This window comes from Eulemur rufifrons, chromosome 14 (genome assembly GCF_041146395.1).
Source record: "Eulemur rufifrons isolate Redbay chromosome 14, OSU_ERuf_1, whole genome shotgun sequence".
NCBI lineage: Eukaryota > Metazoa > Chordata > Mammalia > Primates > Lemuridae > Eulemur > Eulemur rufifrons.
The window spans coordinates 24,472,101-24,491,246 of NC_090996.1; the positions used below are offsets into that span (position 1 = coordinate 24,472,101).

At 48.9% G+C, this 19,146-nt stretch overlaps 1 protein-coding gene across 1 annotated transcript in view; it reads right to left on the reverse strand.

Annotated features, from left to right (window-relative positions):
- Positions 1 to 1,834: 1,834 nt before the first annotated feature.
- The window catches only part of XYLT1 (xylosyltransferase 1), a 124,820-nt gene continuing 107,508 nt past the window's right edge, over positions 1,835 to 19,146 (reverse strand). Inside the window, exons 8-11 of the mRNA XM_069485691.1 lie at positions 17,392 to 17,654; positions 10,967 to 11,162; positions 7,320 to 7,653; positions 1,835 to 2,157 (exon numbers count right to left, since the gene is read on the reverse strand). Of these exons, the coding sequence (XP_069341792.1) occupies positions 1,835 to 2,157; positions 7,320 to 7,653; positions 10,967 to 11,162; positions 17,392 to 17,654 (1,116 nt within the window). The remainder of the gene's footprint in view (positions 2,158 to 7,319; positions 7,654 to 10,966; positions 11,163 to 17,391; positions 17,655 to 19,146) is intronic.

The following is a 19,146-nucleotide window of genomic DNA, read 5'->3' on the forward strand; positions in this document are numbered from 1 at the left end:
CTCCCTGGGCCGTGGGCCAGGGCAAGGGTGGCTCAGGAATTCCAGCGCGCTTGGAAGTGAAGGGGCAGGTGAAGCCATACCGTGTGTGGGCAGAGCGAGGCTCTCGCAGCCCCCAGGCACCCACCCCTCCAAGCAGCGGATGATGCGGGTCGGAGTTTTCCTCCCAGGGTGTCCCCTGCTGTATCTGAGGACAAGGAGGATGGACGGCAGACAGAGAGAGAAAGAGACACCGAAGGGTGGGAGAGGAGGGGAGTGGGGGGCAAAGGTGGGGGGCTGGGGGCCTTTCTTGAATAAAGGCAGCTCCAGTTAGTAAGATAACGTAATTGACAAGCTGCAAAAACAGCACCTACTAATTAGTCATTGACTAAAACATATAAATAATAAATATCTAAAGTGTCCCTTCTCTATGTCCTCAATTGCCAACAGGACATCCTGCCTTGCTGGGACGGGGTGACACACTGACAGGCACCTTCGAGCCCACCCTGGAGAGAAGTAGCAGGACAGGCTCGCCACCAGGGTGCGCCTCTTCCAAGGGAACCTGTCGTTCGCAGGAGGTGGGCTTACAGGAGGAAGGGGAGCCTCTAGGGGGACCGTGGCAAGGAAACCCTTCTGGTTTCAGGTAACGCAAGCATCTGAGTAACACTGTTTTTAAACCACCTGGCCACTTTGCTGTTGCATGTCCATAGGGGCCTGTTTGCACCATGGCTAAAGGAAGGGCATGGAATTAAAAACCAAATCTGAAATGCTTTTTCCTAGATGTGAAAAGTCTGGTCCCTGCAGTTTGGTCACTCCCAACAGCACCGCGCGTGCGAGTCAGGAAGGGTTTGCGGGCCTGACCTCAGAATGGAAGGGCTCCGGCAGGCGACCGGTGTTGCTGGGCCGTCTAGCTCGGGAGTTTGGCTACAAGCAATGTCTTTCGAGTTTCGTGGCCATGGTCCCCCAAGCTCTCATTTTCAAAGACCAGACAGGTCATGCTCCCAGCATCATCTTGTTTCTGCTACTTTGTGTGGCAGCCTTGCCAGGGGAGGCCCGGGACCTGGGACAGTTTTTTGGCAGTCACACTTTTGGGTGGACCTTGGCCGCCCCCTGGCAAAAGGCTTTTTTGTTCATCTAGTTCCTAAGGAGAATAGCTCAACCCAAGGAGGGCTTGGGGGAGGCTCGGCGCCCTCCCAAGGGCCGCCCTTGAAAGGGCGGTGACCGTGACGTTCACGGGCCTATCATTTCAGGGCTGGCGTGGGGTCTCCCAGCCAAGAGGAGCAGAAAGACGAGCTGAAGGGTGGAGCGGGAGACCAAGCCCACGGTCAGCCTGGGCAGTGCTTGTCTAACTGGGTTTTGCAGAGCCCTTGGGTTCTCAAGAGGTGCCTTAGGAGATGCCCGAGGCACAGGGACTGCCCCGTGGGCTGGGCTGAGAGAGGGAACCTCACACTTCCCGTTCCTCAGCTTCGGCCAGAGCAGCTTGGGTTTCATCCGCACCTTGAACTTCTGCCTACTGCTGCGCTCAGTCCGCAACGTTCTGCTGCTCAAAAGAAAAGCTTCAAAATCACCTGTCTGGGGGAGGTCGTGTCATTGGAGGGGATGACGAGGAACCTGTAGGACTTGAGGATCAACCGGAAGAGGTGAGACCACCACGGTGCTGAGATTGAGCCATCCCACCCCCCAGCGTGCCCGACGCAGGCTGTTGGCACCCCTGCGGTGGCCTGCTCGCCTCCCTTCCCCACCGTTCTAGGGCCAGGAGAGCCCCGTGCACAAAAGGCACCCCCCGGGGAGGGAGGCCCCACAGCCCCTCTGGCTGCTTTCCCGGTGCGATCCCGCCGTGGCCCGCTCGTGCCCAGTGCTACCTGAGCCGGCCGTCGGGTTTGACCGCCCCCAGCTCGGACTTGGGGTCGGGGCTGAAGGAGCTCCAGGCCGTCTGGCTGCAGGTCTGCATGACGGGGCAGGCGGTGGGGCCGGTGGCGCAGACGTCCATGGCGGTCCACATCCCGCCCACCAGCGAGTCCAGCCAGGCCTCCAGCGCGGCGCCCGCGGAGGCTGCGTTTCTCCGAGCCTGCTCCACCTGGGCGGGGCTGATGGGCAGGCTGAGGACCGGGTTGAGGCTCTGGAAGCTCTGCTCCATGTAGGCGCTGCGGGGGGGCCCGTTGTGCAGCTTCAGTGCCTCCTCTGAAAGCCAAAGGGAACAATTTCAGGATTAGAAGAGCCACCACCTGGACACCTACAGACCCTATGCCCTGTGCCACACCCGGCACTGGGCAGCAGCTCCTTTAATTCACATGACAATCTCATGAGGAAGTTCTTTTAGCAGTCCCATTTTACAGGGGAGGAAACTGAGCCTGCGAGGACAGAACCCACTTTGTTCAGGGCATGATGGAGTCCTCCATTCATTCAACACTTATTTATGGAGCGTCTTCAATGCATCCACCAGCTAGAAGTTAAAGCAAAGTTCCTGTTTTTGTTTTCCCATCAGTAAAATGGGGGTACCCATCCTGCCACCAGTCAGTCCCACAGGGCTGGCAAGAGGCTCAAACAGAAGCCCACGTGCTATGAAAACTATAAAGTAAGGGGCACACAAAAGGGACTGTTACGACTTCCCAGGGCTTCAAAAGGCAGAAGCAGACAGTGTAGGAGTGTGCAGTGAAGGAAAGAAGCTAGACCCTTCTATTTTTGGAGTCCTCACTCATTGCTTATTTTCTTGCTACATACAAGCATATATTCTTTTTAAAAAGACTGGACAATGAGTCTGGTGAGTTGTATTTTAACCAAGTCAGGTTTTGCCATAGCCGAGATTAGAAGAAACCCGCCTCCGAGGTAACGCAGTGTTCAGAAGACAATGATTCCTGCCAGCAGCTGCCACCTTCAATGGCAACCAGGAAAACTGGGGTATTAGCCAGGTTATTCTTTTCTAACATGTGTGGTCCTGAGTGGAGAAGGACGAGGAAGAAAAATCGTAGGCCTGGCCCTCTAAAAGCAATGAGAATACTAGGCTGAATTCAAAATATGTCTCGACTAACAGACAATAACAGCATTCCTTACAGCATTCCTTCAACGCCCAATGTCCCAGGAAGTGGAGGGGCTGTATGGTTTGGAAAGGGACAAGTGGGAGAAAGAACCTATGCATTGAACATAGATTCTGTCTAGCTGGGGTTTAGCAAAGCTTCTCTCTTTCACGGCAGTTACGAGATACCACACTCAGAAATGGGTCCTATCCCACCTCTCTCTAGCATCGGCAGTCAGGGTGGGCAGCTCCAGCCCCCTCTGCCAAAAGACCAGCGCCTGCTGTCTTTGCCGCAGGGCCCAATGCCTCCATTCTGCAGAGTGAGAAGCTAGGGGGCTGGGGAGATACGCAAAGAGACAAAAGGCAGGACATTCAAAGCGAAAGAAGCAGCTAACAAACATTCGAACACTGGGAACCAAATATTGTGGTTGATGCAAAAAACCCTTATGAGAAATGAAGTTAATGTGGGAAACGCTATTACAATATCAGCTCACGACGCTCCTCTCTATAATTAAATTTTCCTCAATTCCACCTCATCAGATTTCTTGAGATTACGAGGGACGCATCAGTAGCAAATTACTCTTGATGAATCATTTTACAAATTGCATTGCTGCCACCTCCGTGTTCCCTGTCATTGGAACATCGTTAACAAATACAATTACCAACGACAAGAGGGCCACTCCCCGTAGGGTAAAATGACCCTTGGGTCACCCTGGGCATGGGTGGAAAGAGCTGTGCCTTCCTGAGCAACTCCAGAAGAGAACACTGGAAAAATCAGGACCCCAGGCACGGCCCTGGGCTATTCTGCCGGGCTGGGGCTGGATTCCGGAGTGTTCCTTTGTTCCCGCAGCTGCACCTGAAGCAACCCAGAAACACACAGCCATTTACACCCCTGTACTCCAGGTCTGGCTTTGGAAATCCTCAGTAATACTAAGATGTGCACTTAATCAAGGGAGCCCTGGGGGGGTCCTACTGGGTGGGCTCTGGCCCTGCTAGCTCTGGAGGGGCTGTCGCTTGCCCAGTTCACAGGGGCGTGAAGGAGCAGGCTTCCATCTCAAGAATACACCATGTCTCCACCTTTCTGCTTGCTCAACACGGAGACATAGCAGAAGCTGAGAGTTCACTTCAAGACCCCTTTCCTAGGACTTCAGGGATCTTTCCCCAGGTCTGTGTCTCCCTCCCCTTGCGTCATTGGCTAAAGGAAGCCCAGTCAAGAACTCTTTTCAGCTGACAAGGGCTGGAATATGTTTCTGGATTTCGGGTTTGTGGTCTGTTAGATGGAGATGAACAATTCCAAATACTGAGAGACCCCGAAACCCTATTTCTAGGAGTCTGATGGATGTACCTGCAGGGATATGAACAATTCTATATTTAAGAATCTATTTGCGGCATTATCTGTAACAGCATCATCATCAACAACGGCTACACCAAGGGGGGAGCAGATAGACGGTGGCTCCTTATCCCAATAGACTGTGCTGCAGCTGGTGGCTTTACATATACTGACTCAGAAAGTGAAAAAAGCAAGTTTCACTGCAAAATGTATTATTCCATTTTTTTTAAAACTCAGCGAAGTTTTTGTGTTCGCTGATGTGTGTTAAGATGTGCTGATAGACAGTAAATATTTTTGGTTTTGTGGGCCCTGTAGTCTCTGTCACAACTATTCAACCTGCAAACCCCCCGGAAGCATGCCTGCCAAACCGTTCCCATCGGGTTACTCGTGGAGGTCGTGTTTGAGGATGAAGAAGAAAGACATTCCCCCTGATAAAAGGAGGTGGCAAGGGTGGATAACAGACTTCAACCTTAGGTGTGAAACTACTAGAATTCTAGAAGAAAATGTGGGAAAGACTCTTAAAGACATTGGCCTAGGCAAAGAATTTATGAAGAAGACCTCAAAGGCAATCACAGCAACAACAAAAATAAATAAACAAACGGAACCTGATTAAATTAAGCTTCTGCACAGCCAAAGAAACTGTCACGAGAGCAAACAGACAACCTATAGAATGCGAAAGAATTTTCACATGCTACACATCCCATAAAGGACTGATAACTAGAATCTATTTACAACTCAGGAAGATCAGCAAGAAAAAATCAAACAACCCTATCAAAAAGTGGGCAAAGGACATGAACAGTAATTTTTCAAAAGAAGACAGAAAAATGGCCAACAAACATCGGAAAAAATGCTCAACATCTCTAATCATCAGGGAAATGCAAATCAAAACCACAATGAGATAGCACTTAACTCCAGTGAGAATGGCCTTTATCAAAAAGTCCCCAAACAATACATGTTGGCGTGGATGTGGAGAGACAGGAACACTCATACACTACTGGTGGGACTGCAAACTAGTGCAACCCCTGTGGAAAGCAATATGGAGATACCTTAAACAGATTCAAGTAGACCTACCATTTGATCCAGCAATCCCATTATTGGGCATCTACCCAAAAGAACAAAAGACATTCTATAAAGAAGACATCTGCACCCAAATGTTTATAGCACCACAATCCATAATTGCAAAGATGTGGTAACAACCCAAGTGCCCATCAATACATGAGTGGATTAGTAAAATGTGGCATATGTATACCATGGAGTACTACTCAGCTATAAGAAATAATGGTGATATAGAATCCCTTATGTTCTCCTGGATAGAGCTGGAACCCATTCTACTAAGTGAAGTATCCCAAGAATGGAAAAATAAGCACCACATGTACTCACCAGCAAATTGGTTTCACTGATCATCACCTAAGAGCCCATTCAGGAATAACATTAATTGGGTGTTGGGCAGATGTGGGTGGGGGAGGGGATGGATGTATACATATAATAATGAGTGCGACGCGCACTGTCTAGGGGATGGACACGTTTGAATCTCTGACTCAGCATGGGAGCCAAGGGCAATATACATAACCTAAACTCTTGTACCCCCACAATATGCTGAAATAATAATTTTTAAAAAAAAAGGTGGAAAGAGGAAAAAAGAAGCATAAAATTAAACTCTACAAATGAGGGGGGAAAAAGGCAGGTATGTTAGGAGCCAGACATCTCCCTGCTCTCCATACGCAGCGGAAACCACCTGTCTTGAATTTCATGTTGATAATTCCCTTCATTTCCTTACAGCTCTCTGTGGACACGTGAATCCCGAAATAATATATAGTTGGCTTTCTCTGTTTTTGATCTTGAAATAAATGCATCATAATTATGATGATTTATTCTGTGATAGTTTCCCCTGAACATAGTGTTTGAGGGACGCACCGAAGCCAACACAGGTGTCTGTGCTTTCCTGATGTTCACTGCTGCATAGCACTCCCCCACGTGAACAGACCACAAATCGTGCATCCTTGCTGATGGACTGTTTTTGGTTTTGTGCTATTATGAAGAACTGTTGTATGAATATGTCTGCACATGTCTCTAGGGCCTATACCTAGGGGTGGAGTTTCTGTGCAGTAGGGTGAATGGAAGTTCAGCTTTATAGGAGGCGCTAAACCATTTTCCAAACACACCTTGTCAAGGCACCTTTCCACCAGCATTAGATGAACGTCCATTAATCTCCAACCTTATCAATATATGACATTATCCAACCGTCACACATTGGCCAACATGGCGGGTGTGAAGTGGAATGTCTTTGCACTTTGTTTGCATTTCTGTCATTATTAATGACGCCGAGCATCTTTTTATATGCGTGTGGGCCATTCCTGTTCTCTCTTTCTTTGGTTTCTTCTAATAGCAGGGATTGGCATCTTTTTTTGTAAAGGACTCGATAGTACATATTTTTGGCTTTGTAGGCCGCGCTATCACTGTCACAACCATTCAACTCTGCCATTTTATTCCCAAAGCAGAAACAGGCAGCACGTAAGGAATATGACTATGTTCCAATAAAACTGTACTCACAAAACCAGACCGTGTGCGGATTTGCCCTGCGGCCCGTCGCTTGCCAACCTCTGATTCATGGGATTTCTTTATATGCTCTGAATATGAGTAGTATTATTTTTTAAATGCATAGCAAATACCTCCCACTAGCATGTGGTCCATCTTTCTACCTAGGGCATCATCTTTGTGATGAACAGAATTTCCTATTTTTGTTACTTTTTAAATAGTAAACAAGATTTGCTGAAACTCACTATCTGCCTGGGTTTATTTCCCATCGTGTCCTAAATATGATCGAGGCCTTCTGGAAGGCCAGTGGGAGTCCAATAAATAAGTATCTAATACATAGACAGATGACATCACCTCAGCGTGCAGCACGCCCCACACCTGAGCAGCACCATCTGCCCAGGCCAAGGACCCTCACAGGCCCTGGGGGTGGAATATTCCCCCCACGGACACGCTGGGAGTACTCACCTGGCTTGATGGGCTGCCTGTTGGAGAAGGTCAGAGGCGCGACAAGGAATTTGGTTTCTGCAACCGGCACCCAGTGGTGGAGAATTTTCACTGTCCAGACCCCAGGCCTCAGGGGCAAGTTCAAAGGGGGCTTGTAGTGGGTGAATTCGGCAGTGGACTCGATCAGGATGTCGTAGGTGGCTGCGATGACGTTGACGGGGTCCACCCAAATGACGGTCACGGTCACGTTGGGCCCCTTCCCCCATTTCTGCATACCCACCGGCTCGTCCATGGGCCCCAGGAGACCCCCAAAGTTGCGAAACAGCCGCTCCTTGGCATCCCAGTCAGTGCCGACCTGAAACAGGAGAGTGAGTCTGAAACCACCGTGCCTCAGCTAGGGTGCTCGGCCTCAGGAAGGCCCAGGAGCCTGCCTGTTAGGCTTCATACGCCCATTTTACAGATGAGGAAACTGAAGCTCTGATTAAGGCACCTGTTGGAGGTCACACAGCTAGTAAAACACACACTGGAGGAGTAGGGGGCCGAGCACGTGGACTTCCCTCTGTGTCAGGCCCTCACACACCAGTTTCCAACAGATACTAGCAAATGGGATGAACGGTCACAAAACGACTTCGGGATCCTACCTAAGCATGCAGGGACCTTCCACAACATTGTCCTTGCATCCTCCAAAGAAATGGGGACGAATAGTTCTCTGAAATCTGAGTTCTAAAACCAGGATAACCTGGACAGGAGAGCTGTGGAGCAGCTGATAAAAAAAACCTGGGTCTTGTTTCTAAACTGAAGACCGTGAGGACAAAGTCCACCCCCAAGCGTGAAGGAGGCGGGCAGCCTGGGACAGAGTCCAGTGCTGTCTCATCTGCTGTGACCTCCCAGCTCTTCTCACAGGGCCTCACTGTGGCAGTCCACAACCATCCACTGCAAATTGATCAATTATCCAGATTTAAATACATGTTGAAGTTCAAGCTTAACATACTGCTCCCCAGCTTCCAACCCAACAGAAAGGCTTCCCACTACATTTAAATGCAATCTGAACATCCTTCCAGGGCAGGGACGCCCCTACCCACTCTGAGACCTTTCTCCTACCATTCTCCCTCTCACTCATGGTGCTCTGGACGCATAGTCTTCTCTCTGCTTGGAATGTTCCAGAACTCCCCATGGCTAGCTCTTTTACAGGTTTCAGCTCTAAAGCTATCTCCTTAGAAAAGCCTTCCTGAATGAATCATCCTATCAATGGCAGCCCCCATCCATGTCCTGAGTCCTTAGCAATCACAGGGATGAAGTTCCATGTTCTCTCTAATACTTGTTATTAGAGGAACTGTTCTTGTTCATTTATTTGCTCACTCACTGGTTGGCTGCCCCACTAGACTACAGTTCGGTGACAACAGGAGCCTGGTTTGTCGGGTTCACGGCTATCTGTCCTGCACCTAGCATGTTGCAGGCACTCAGCGATCGCCTGTGGAAAGGATGGGCATCTTTTCCCATGGGCACCGATTCCCCCGTGGACAGGAGGAATCTGCCTGAGCTGTTCAGCAGGACCGGCTACCTGCTGTGAGCTGGGCACCACGCAAGGCCTGGGGATGGTGCTGACAGCAGGGAGGTTCTCACCAGCCCACAAAGTGGCTCTTGTAGTTCTATCCCTTCCTTTTTGCTCAGTTTTACAACTCTGCCATTAAAAATAATTAAGACTAGAAAAAATTAAAAACACAGATTTAGGGCTCTCTGCATTACGAGCCACTGTCTCTGCCAGTGATCTTGGTGGTTCTCACACCCAGGGCACCAGACCTACAGTGGGAACCTTCACAGATCACTAGCCATGGAGTGGCCAAGGTCATCTGTCACTGCCAGAGGAGCCCAGTCGCCCACCAGCAGGCTGAGAAGCAGGGAGAGCCCAGACACCGGGCATTCATCTCTTGAAGGGAACATTAATGTCGTCAATTGAATGCTTGGGACCCCAGCACAGAACCCAACTGGGGCAGCGTCTCATTGCCCCCTGGTGCCAGTAATTTACGGAGTGGGCTCCCTGGGCAGCTCACGTCCAGCAAATCCACTAGGAGCCTTAACTGAAAATGGCAGCTTAGCAAGAAACTCTCGCTGGTGCCTGTTTGACATGGGGACCCATTCCCGAAGCATGGGTCAGCTAGGCAGGGCCACAGGGGGCTGGATAAGGACCAGCAAGGACCCTCCATGCTCCCAGCCCCTCCAGATCCTCCGTATTCTAAAGTCGGATCCTTCATCCTGAATCCAGCAGCCAGATGCATTGAGATGACTCACCCCCTTAGCTACTACTGACGTGGGGAAGGCAGAAATCAGGTGCTGGAGTTTTGTGTTGGCCACACTCGCCAAGATGGATCATCCTTCCCCTCCCTAGCAGCATCGCCACCCAAGCGCATTCTCTCATTCATTCAGAAGTCTCATTCAGCATCTGCAAATACTACGTGCTCTTCTACGTGCTGGGGATACAGCAGTGGGTGAGGAGATACAGTTCCAGCTCTCTTGTGGACAATCGAGTAGTGATCAGATAAATCAACAAGATAATTTTAGACCGTAAATGCTAAGAGCAGGTAACAAAATATGGAAGGGTTAGGTGGAGAATGTAGCTATTGTGGCACAAGTTGGCAGCCAGGGAGGGCTTCCCTGATGGGGCACCACCTGGATTTGAATCACAATGACAAAAAGCCAGCTATGTGACAACCTGGGGAAAGGATTCTAGGCAGGGGGATCAGCATGTGCCAAGCGGCAGGAATAGGCAAAGACACAAGAAATGTGACCGGGGTGGAGAAGGGATACCAGATTAGGCTGGAGAAGCAGACGGAGACCAGATCATGTAGGGCCTTAGGGATCTGGAGGTGGGGCTGATGCTACAAGGTGGTGCCGGGTAAATCCATCTCCCTAGTCAGAAAAATACCTAAAAGCTAATGATGTATTGAGGAGGGGGAAACCTCCTTCTATGGATCCATGCATCCATGCATCAGTCCGTATCTCCATCCATTGACCCCTCTGTCCATCCATCCATTATCCATCCATCCTTCCATCCAACCATCCACTCATCATCCATCTACCTGTCCATCCGTCCATCCATCCATCCATCTACCCACTTATCCATTCATATATACAATGATTGATTGATCTGGTGCTGACTTTAAGCTAATTCCTATGTTATAAACTGGAGAAACAAAAACACAATTACACATGGGATTTGTGGCCAGAGAGACCTGGGTTCAATTTTCAGCTCTTCCACTTCCTAGCTATGATCCAGAAAATCAATGGATTTCTATAAGCCTCAGTTCTCCCATCCATAAAATGGGACTAATGCCACTACGTCATTAGGAAACTGGTTTGTTACTGTTCTATTACTAACATAAGTTGAGGAGGGGGTCACTGACTAGGATGAAAAATGAAGAGGAGCAGAAAATCTACTCCAAAGAATAGGCCAAGTTTCCAGGTTGGTTTGGTCCTTTGACAACTCCACTGTCCCTGTCCCCCTTCCCTGTTTAAGGTGCCGGTGTGTGTTCGGGGCTGGAGAACACATCTTTCAGGCTCTCCAAGTCCTCTTCTGCTCCATCTCCAGCTCCAAGTGTCAAGATTGTGGAACAGAACTCAGCAAGGGGACCGCAAAAGATGATGAAGTGCGACAACATCTGGCCTCTTACCTCGGAAAACTGGAGCCTCCCAAAGTCGCTGGGTGGGCTTGCAATCTTGAAGACTTTTTTCGGCATCACCCACGTCTCCAGAGTCTCCAGCTTGCTCACAGCCAGATTGGTAGCGTGATGCTTGATCAGAAAGCCCTGGAAGCGGTCAGCCAGGAAGTAGAGGTGCACAGAGGCTGGGTGGCCCATTGGGTAGTACCTGAAAACACAGGAGCTCGCGGGTTAGGGCTGCAGGTGCTCAGCATCACGCCAGGGCTCCCCACCCACCGTGCTAGTCCTGTTTCTAGAACAGTCCCCATCTCATACGATTCCTATCATATTCCTTTGCGTCCCTCTGAAAGCTGCTCCCTATGCGTCTATGATCTCAATGACTACGAATAACTTTTTTTTGCTGATTATAAATGAAAAACATGCTGACCATAGGAAAGTACAACAAAGAAAATAAAATGACTGCTTTTCATGCCTCTTCCCATAAATAATGTCAATTCACAGATATTGCTTGAGTCCTCTGGCGCTTGGTACTGGGGAGCGAAAATGGTGTGTGAACATCGTCATATTGATGGATTTCCCTTCAGCCTTATTTTCTATGCATATATTTGCATACATATTACACAGTTGGGATCAAAATAAGTAGACTGGCTATATTCTGTGACAGCTCTATGGTATTTCCTGAGCATTATCACAAGTCTTGGAAAAGTCTCTGGGAACGTGCTTTGGTGTGTGGATGCACCGTGTTTCACTGTATACCGTGTCATAATTCACACAGTGATAATTCTTATATTTTGCTATTCTAAACAATGCTGCATTAAACACCCTTGAGCAAAAATTAAAAATAATTCTTTTTCATTCCTTTCTCTCTCTGTTTGAATCTCCAAGGGGCTCTTTATGTCGTTGCCTAACTTCATCAGAAGTACTCAGTCACGCTCTCACAGTCCTTTTCAGTAACATGAGGTAGCATCGTTAAAAATGATTGCCAATCTGAGATAAATACATGTGCACACACATAGGTAGCTTATTGCTTAAAATGCATGCCTTTGGTCCACAGAGCTTTGCTGGCTGAAAGGGGCAGGGAAGCTAAGCAGAGATGCCCAGAGAACGTTGGGGAACAGAGAGCAAAGGAGGACTCTGAAGGGGCCCGGGCTGATGTCCTTCCTGCTTGTAAAATAAAGAGCTGCTGCTTCTGCAATGTGTACACTGCACAGCACTAAGAGGGTGCTTGTCGGTCCCTAATGACAGCATTCCACAAATCGCTGTCCCCGCTATGCTAACTGCAGCCATCCCTCTGGTCTCGATGTGGACTTTTCAGTCTTTATGTCCAATTAGAATGGTTACGGAAGCCGGCTTCCTGTGTTTACACATCTCCTGAAATCTCTGCCTTGTTCCCGGGCTGCCTCCGGGGGCTCTGGGAAAAATGCCTGCGCTATCTTCAGATTGTTTGCTGGGCATTTGTGGCTCATGCAGACCTGCTTTGAATCTGCACTTCGGGAGCAGAAAGCCCTGGACTGCGCTGATATTCTACCATTGCACGAAATGTAGGCAGGGCTGCAGCACAGAACTTTCTGTGATGACGGAAATGTTGTGTTGTCCAATAGAGTAGCGGCTAGCCACGTGTGACTACTCAATACTTGCAATGTGGCCACTGCGACTGAGAACTGGATTTTAAATTTCATTTCGTTTTAGTTACTTTAGAATTAATTAGCCACTTGTGGCTAGTGGCTGCTGTGTACAGCAAAGATATAGTCATGAGACAGTCTGTGGTTGCCTCCGTTAATGTCCCCAAGTCTTTGTGTCTCCTGTATCCAGGCTCTCTTCCATGTGACTTTGCAGGCTTCCTTGCACCAGTGAGGCAGAATCTATTTCCCCACCTCTGGAATCTTCTTTGGCCAACAGAAAGTGGTGGAAGGGGTATCATGCCAGTTCTGAGCCACGGCCTCAAGAAGCCTTGCACGTCTTTCCATTTGTTCATTTGCTCTTTTGTGACTACCATGAGAGCACTCCTGGGTTAGCTCGGGGGAGGATGAGACTTTTGGAATAGAGCAGAGCCACCCCTCCGGTCCCAGCCAAAGCCATCCTAGATCAGCCAGCAACTCCCAGCCAAGAGCAACACAGCCGCCCTCCTGACCTGCAGCTGGTTGCAGACACCGCAGTGAGGCCAGCCCAGCCCAGGCAAACTGCCCAACCGACCTGCAACTTGAGCACTACGTCAGTGCTTACTGTTTCAAAACACTGATTTGGGGACTGTCTGTTACGCAGCATTACGGTGGCGATACACAAGCAATGCACTGTCACGGTGTGTTCTGTAAAATGGGTGGGTCGGGACAGCTTGTCACAGGAGTCAAAAGGAGAAAGTGTTTCCAGAAGAGAGCAGTCAACTGTATCGAGTGCTGAGAGGATCAAGAAAATGAATCCTAACCAAGCACTCTAGGAATCTAGGAGGTAATCTCCGATCCCCTGCCTTCCCTCACCTCCCGTCAAGACACCTGTTGTCTCCACCTGAATCCATCCTCTAGTCTCCTTATGCACAGCCAGAATCCAGCTCCAAGCCACCATCCTTCCTCACCTGGACCTTTGCCGAAGCTTCCATAATGAGCCCCCTCTTATTTTGTCCACTCTAACCTATTCCCATAGAAGCCACATTCTTCATCCCCTGCTTAAATGCCATAAGCGCTTTGCTTCACGTTTGCAATAAAGTCCAAACTCCTTACTTGGTCTACAAAGCCCTGCCTCTTTCTCTAGGCTCACTGTGTTTTCCTCCACCCAAACCCACCACTTTCTAGCCACTGAGTGACCTTATGTTGGATTCTTGAGCATGCTAAACTCATTTCTGCTTCAGGGCCTTTGCACAGGATAGTCTCTCTGCTGGGAATGCTCTTCTCCTCTCATGATTGCTTGTCTGGCTCTGTTTTACCATTTTTCTCAAGTGTTACCACCTCAGACAGATCTTCCTTGACTGCCAAATCTTAAGTCACTATCCCGTCACTGTCACATGACTGCATCTTCATTTTGGGCAACACATTTACCCTTCCTGATCTTCTGTTCTGGTTTACTTGTGCTTGGGTATTGTCTGCCTGGGTCATGGCTGAATGCCCAGTGCCTGACACACAGCCTGATACACGTACAGTTCATGTTCAGTCAATACTTATTGAATGAGTGAAAATTCTAGAAGGACTTGCTCTTGAACCCCACACTTCCAAGCTACATCTCAGATACAGGTAACCTAGAACTGACCACAAGGTCCTGTAATGCCTCATCTTGACAGTATTTGGTACTGAAGTAGTGAAAACCGTTGCTTCCCTAAGGAAAGAGAAATGTTCAAGAGCCAATATAATTACAGGATGCCACAGATGCACTGATTTGGCCCAAAGGTGTTTTTCTTTCTTATTTAAATAAGGTGAGCATTGAAAAAAATCAGGAGACTTGGTCAGCAACTCCAAGTTGTGCTCCAAAATGTGCCGGAGTTCAGCACCACGGACCTCTACGTTGCCCTGCTCAGCCCACCCAGCGGGGACCACCCTGGCTGACTCTTGCGACTTCCCTGGTCCTACAGGGCATTTGAATTTGGGGGCCTGTAATAAAATACTGATATTCTTGTCTCTGGATGACAGATTATAAGCAAACTTTATTTTCCTTGTTCTGTTAATCTGCCATTTCAAAAATTTCTGCAATGCACATGTGTAACTTTATAATGAGAAAAAGAAATCAATAAACATCACTTTTATGAAAGGTTATCCTATAGACTGGAAAGGCACAATTTGCATATAATACCCAGACCAAAAAAAGGCTCCAAGTTTCCACTTGCTGTTTTCCCTAGTTGCTCCAGGGGGTAGGAATTCATTCTCTTTGCCTTTTGGGATAAGCGTCCTTTGTCCTGATTTATTTGCAAGCTTCTACTCGTAAATACATCAGCTTTGCCCAGAGCAAGGCACAATGGTTCCATTACAATAAAAAATGAGGTAGAAGCCAGAGGATTCCTGGCTCGAGGCAACTAGATGGCTCACTTCATTCCAAAATAAGCACTAGGAGAACATTTCAACAACCCTAAATAAATTGGGAGTTTCCCCTGGGATTTCCTGTAAGATCACTTACCCTATATATTCTAGGAAGGCTGTGATTAAAATTATTCTCCGACGACATTTGCCTTCCAAGCATTAGGCTCTGCACTGCATCCCGGGGATGCGTACCGTGGTTTCGAGGGGTCGATTCTGCCCCCAGACGAGCGGAGGGGCAGGACGCGCAGTGGTGACTTTGATCCAAGGCACCGCAGCTGCGTGCACGGGTGTGTCGGAGGTGAAGCCCCTGCCCCACGTTCAGCCCGGGAGAGGGCGGGTGTGGGGCTACCAGGGAAGTTCCTGCAAAGTGTCCCTAAGGAGGTGGCCCTTGGATGGCCTTTAATGACTGGGACCAGGTCAGCCATGTGGTGACAGGGGCGGGGAGTGAAGAAAATCACACTGAGAACAACGAGTGGTGCAGGCACCAGTTACTGTCTCACATAGTAGGTTCACCGTTGACCACTTTTGGTGGCTTAATAATAACGGCAACTGAGACACCAGCAATGACCTTAACACTGACCGAGCACTTGGCATATAAAACCCTGTCACAATAGGGGCGGTGCCACCCCGTCACTCATAGGGCGGTCTTTGACGATTACCTTCTCTACACCTCACAACGCCTCATGATAGAAAGATTATTCCCATTTGACAGATGAGGAAACTGAGGCTCAGAGAGGAGAACGACGTGCCCAAGGCCGACAGCGAGGAAGCAGAGTTGAGTTTGAACTGCAGGTCCTGCGCTCATACCTGACACTGGTCTCCCTTTGCACCAAACCAGAACCTGCGAGGAGGTGACAGGAGCTGGGGGGTGTGAGGTCACCAGGAAACCTCGTCCTCGCCAGGCAGCAAAGCCCAGCTGGCTACGAATAAGGCACCGGACGGGAAACCTGCCCACGCTCCCCAAGTTTTAGGGAACAAAATGATTCCTTTCTCCTCCTTCTTCCCTTGCTGTGCAGAGGGAAGAGCGGGGCAGAGACACACGAGGGGAAGGCACAGTGAAGTCAGATGGATGCTAAAAAAAAAAAAAAAAAAAAGGGTTGGTACGTTGTTAAACGTGGATGGCGGGAAGAGAAGGGGGAAGAAGAGGAAGAAAAAGAGTGATTAGATGCACTTCTGGGACTCTGTCCTAAGGAAATAATCAGAAAAGAGAATGGGGAAAAAGACCCTCTGCAAAGCGATATTCATCAGGATGTTATTTACGATGGCACGTTACTGACAATAGCGACGGCAAAGGGTGGATTAGGCAAACTCTGGAAATTCCACTCCGCGGAATACTGGCGGCATAAAAAGGCTCATCATCGTCGCAGAAGAGCACCGAGAAAGGGGGCCAGCAGCGTCACGCCAGGCGGGGAAAGCAGGACACCAAATTCTTACTGCAATTGTGTGAACACCTGCAAGGCATCTTGCTGGGGACAGAAGGAAAGACACACACAGGGAAAGGGGAGGAGAGGGCATTACGTTGAATTCTCTTCCCACCTTCCCCTCTTATTTCTAGAACGCTCTCTCCTAAAGTGTCGGCAGGGAGTGGTAGGCGAGATAATTCTAAGGGGTCCTTGAGCGGTTTAAACAAGAGTTCTGCCTTTTAACGATGCTTGGGGTTCTATTTTTAGGTGTGGTAATGACAGGGTGGTTAGGGTTTAAAGAGGAATGATTTCTCAGAGATACATACTAAATAAAATATTTATGACCGAAATGACACGCTGTCTGAGAAGTACTTCAAACTGATCTGCGAGGAGGCAGAACGTGGGAGAAGGTGAAGATGAAATGACATCAATCCAGAGTTGGTATTATCACTGCGAGGGTCGGGTGATGGAACCAGGAGGTTATCCTGCTCTCTCTGTTTTGTGTATATCTGACATTTCCCACCATGAACAGTAAAAGAACAACAACAGTTTCGGACTCTCATGGTTACATTCTGTTTAAGACAAACACGGCCATGTAATATGGTGACATAAGCGTCCTTGGAAAGTACGAATGTGTAGCATAAAGAATGAGTCCGCTGAAAGAAAAGCATCGATACATAGGAGATCTGGTATTGTGAGAAAGTAAAAAGTAAAGCAAAACACGTGGCCATGCTTGGACCGGAAACGCCAGGCATGCTAGGACGGCTGCATAGGTGAGTTTTAGGCACAGGAGGAAGGGGAGAAGCATGGGTGGAATTCCAGCTCCTGAAGAGGAGGAACGCCTGTAGTCCCAGCCACTCGGGAGGCTGAGGCGGGAGGATCGCTTGAGCCCAGGAGTTCAAGTCCAGCCTGGGCAACACAGCGAGACCCCATGTCTTAAAAAGAAGTTTGAATAAAAGGAGGCAGGTCCCTCCTCTGTGCCCGCCACGTCCTGCCTGCTCTGGGTTTCTGCCCCTCCCGCGCCCCGGGGGCTCACCGGCAGCTGTTCTCCCCATCCGTGTGCAGCGACGTCTCTGCCCGGCGGAGGCCCAGACGGGCAAAGGAGTGGTACAAGGTGAGCGTCACGTCGCTCAGGCTGTGGATGCCATCGGGCTCATCATAGACGTTCTCCCAGTAGGAGCGGAGGCCCGGGGTGCCCGCGGGGTAGTTCCCGTACAGGTAATAGTCCAGCTGCCCGATGATTTCCTGGTTCACCACGGCTTCGAACTTGCGGGCAAAGAAGGTGGGCCGGGCTGTCTGCTGTGCTCATGGAAGATTAAAAAAAAAAAAAAGCTGCATCAGCAAGTGGCAAACGAACCTAACAGCACAGCCTGTGGTCAGGGGCAAGGGTCTGCAGCCAGCCTGCCTGGATCCCAGTACCAGATCTGACACTTGACTGACCTCTGTGTTCTCGCTTTCCTCATCTGTAGAATGGGTTATAATGAGCGTGTGACGGGGACTGAACTAGTTAATCTCTGCAAAGCATTTCAAGCAATGATAGGCACTTCGGAAGCATCATTTAGATGTCTGTTAAGTAAATTGAATCCTGGGATGGATCTCAGAAATCATTTAGCTGGAGGTCACGGACTAGTAATCTAGGGCAAAGACAGCCTGCAGATGTATTTTAGGCGACCAGCAGAGTATTTGAAAATTGACCTATCTGGTGATATTTACAAAATGAAAGAGTTCATAGAAAGTCTTCTGGCTTCTCCTTAAATAGCAACAGCTCTGGCGACCTCCGGCCCACATCCCTACATGGTAACAACTGGTCGAAGCTGAACAGCGGCTGTGCCTTTAGACAAGACGTGGTCTCTTCTGCTCACCACAGTCCTCACCATTCCCAATTGCCTCCCTGGCACTGCAGCTAAATTGCAGACTCGCAAGGGATCAGCATCTCTGGGAGTGGACTTAGAAATGTGTATTTCTAACAGGTGTCCAGGTGATTCATTTGCTCACATAGGTTTGAGGACAATGCAAGGGACTGCAGAGCTGGCTGCGTATCAGTCGCCTGGAGAGCTTTTAAAAATTTGGATTCTAAGGTCCTTCCTGAGATCTCCTGAGCCAGCATCTCTGAAGGTGAGGCTCAAGAATATGTAACCAAAAATAAATCCTCCCACGTGATTATAATGCAGTGTTTGAAGACCACTTATATAAACCAAGCTCTTATGGAAACACGCCCAGAGAGGGGAAGGGACTTATCCAAGGACACACAGTAAGTCAGTGGCAAAGTTGGGATTAAGAGTCACGGTCCAGGGTTAAAGAAATAAAATACTGAGCATCTGCTCTCTACCAGGGTTTATACTGTGGTGTAGGGCAGGGATTGACAAACATTTCAATAAATGGCCAGATTTGATCCAGCAATCCCATTACTGGGCATCTACCCAAAGGGACAAAAGACATTCTATAAAAAAGACATCTGCACCAGAATGTTTACAGCAGCACAATTCACAATTGCAAAGCTGTGGAAACAACCCAAGTGCCCATCAATACATGAGTGGATTAATCAAATGCGGTGTATGTATACCATGGAGTTCTACTCAGCCACAAAAACAATGGTGATCTAGCACCTCTTGTATTGTCCTGGATGGAGCCGGAGCCCATTCTAGCAAGTGAAGTATCCCAAGAATGGAAAAACGAGCACCACATGTACTCACCATCAAATTGGTATTAACTGATCAACATTTAAGTGCACATATGGTACTAACATTCATGGGGCGTCAGGTAGATGGAGGGGGTCAGGGAATGGGTGTAT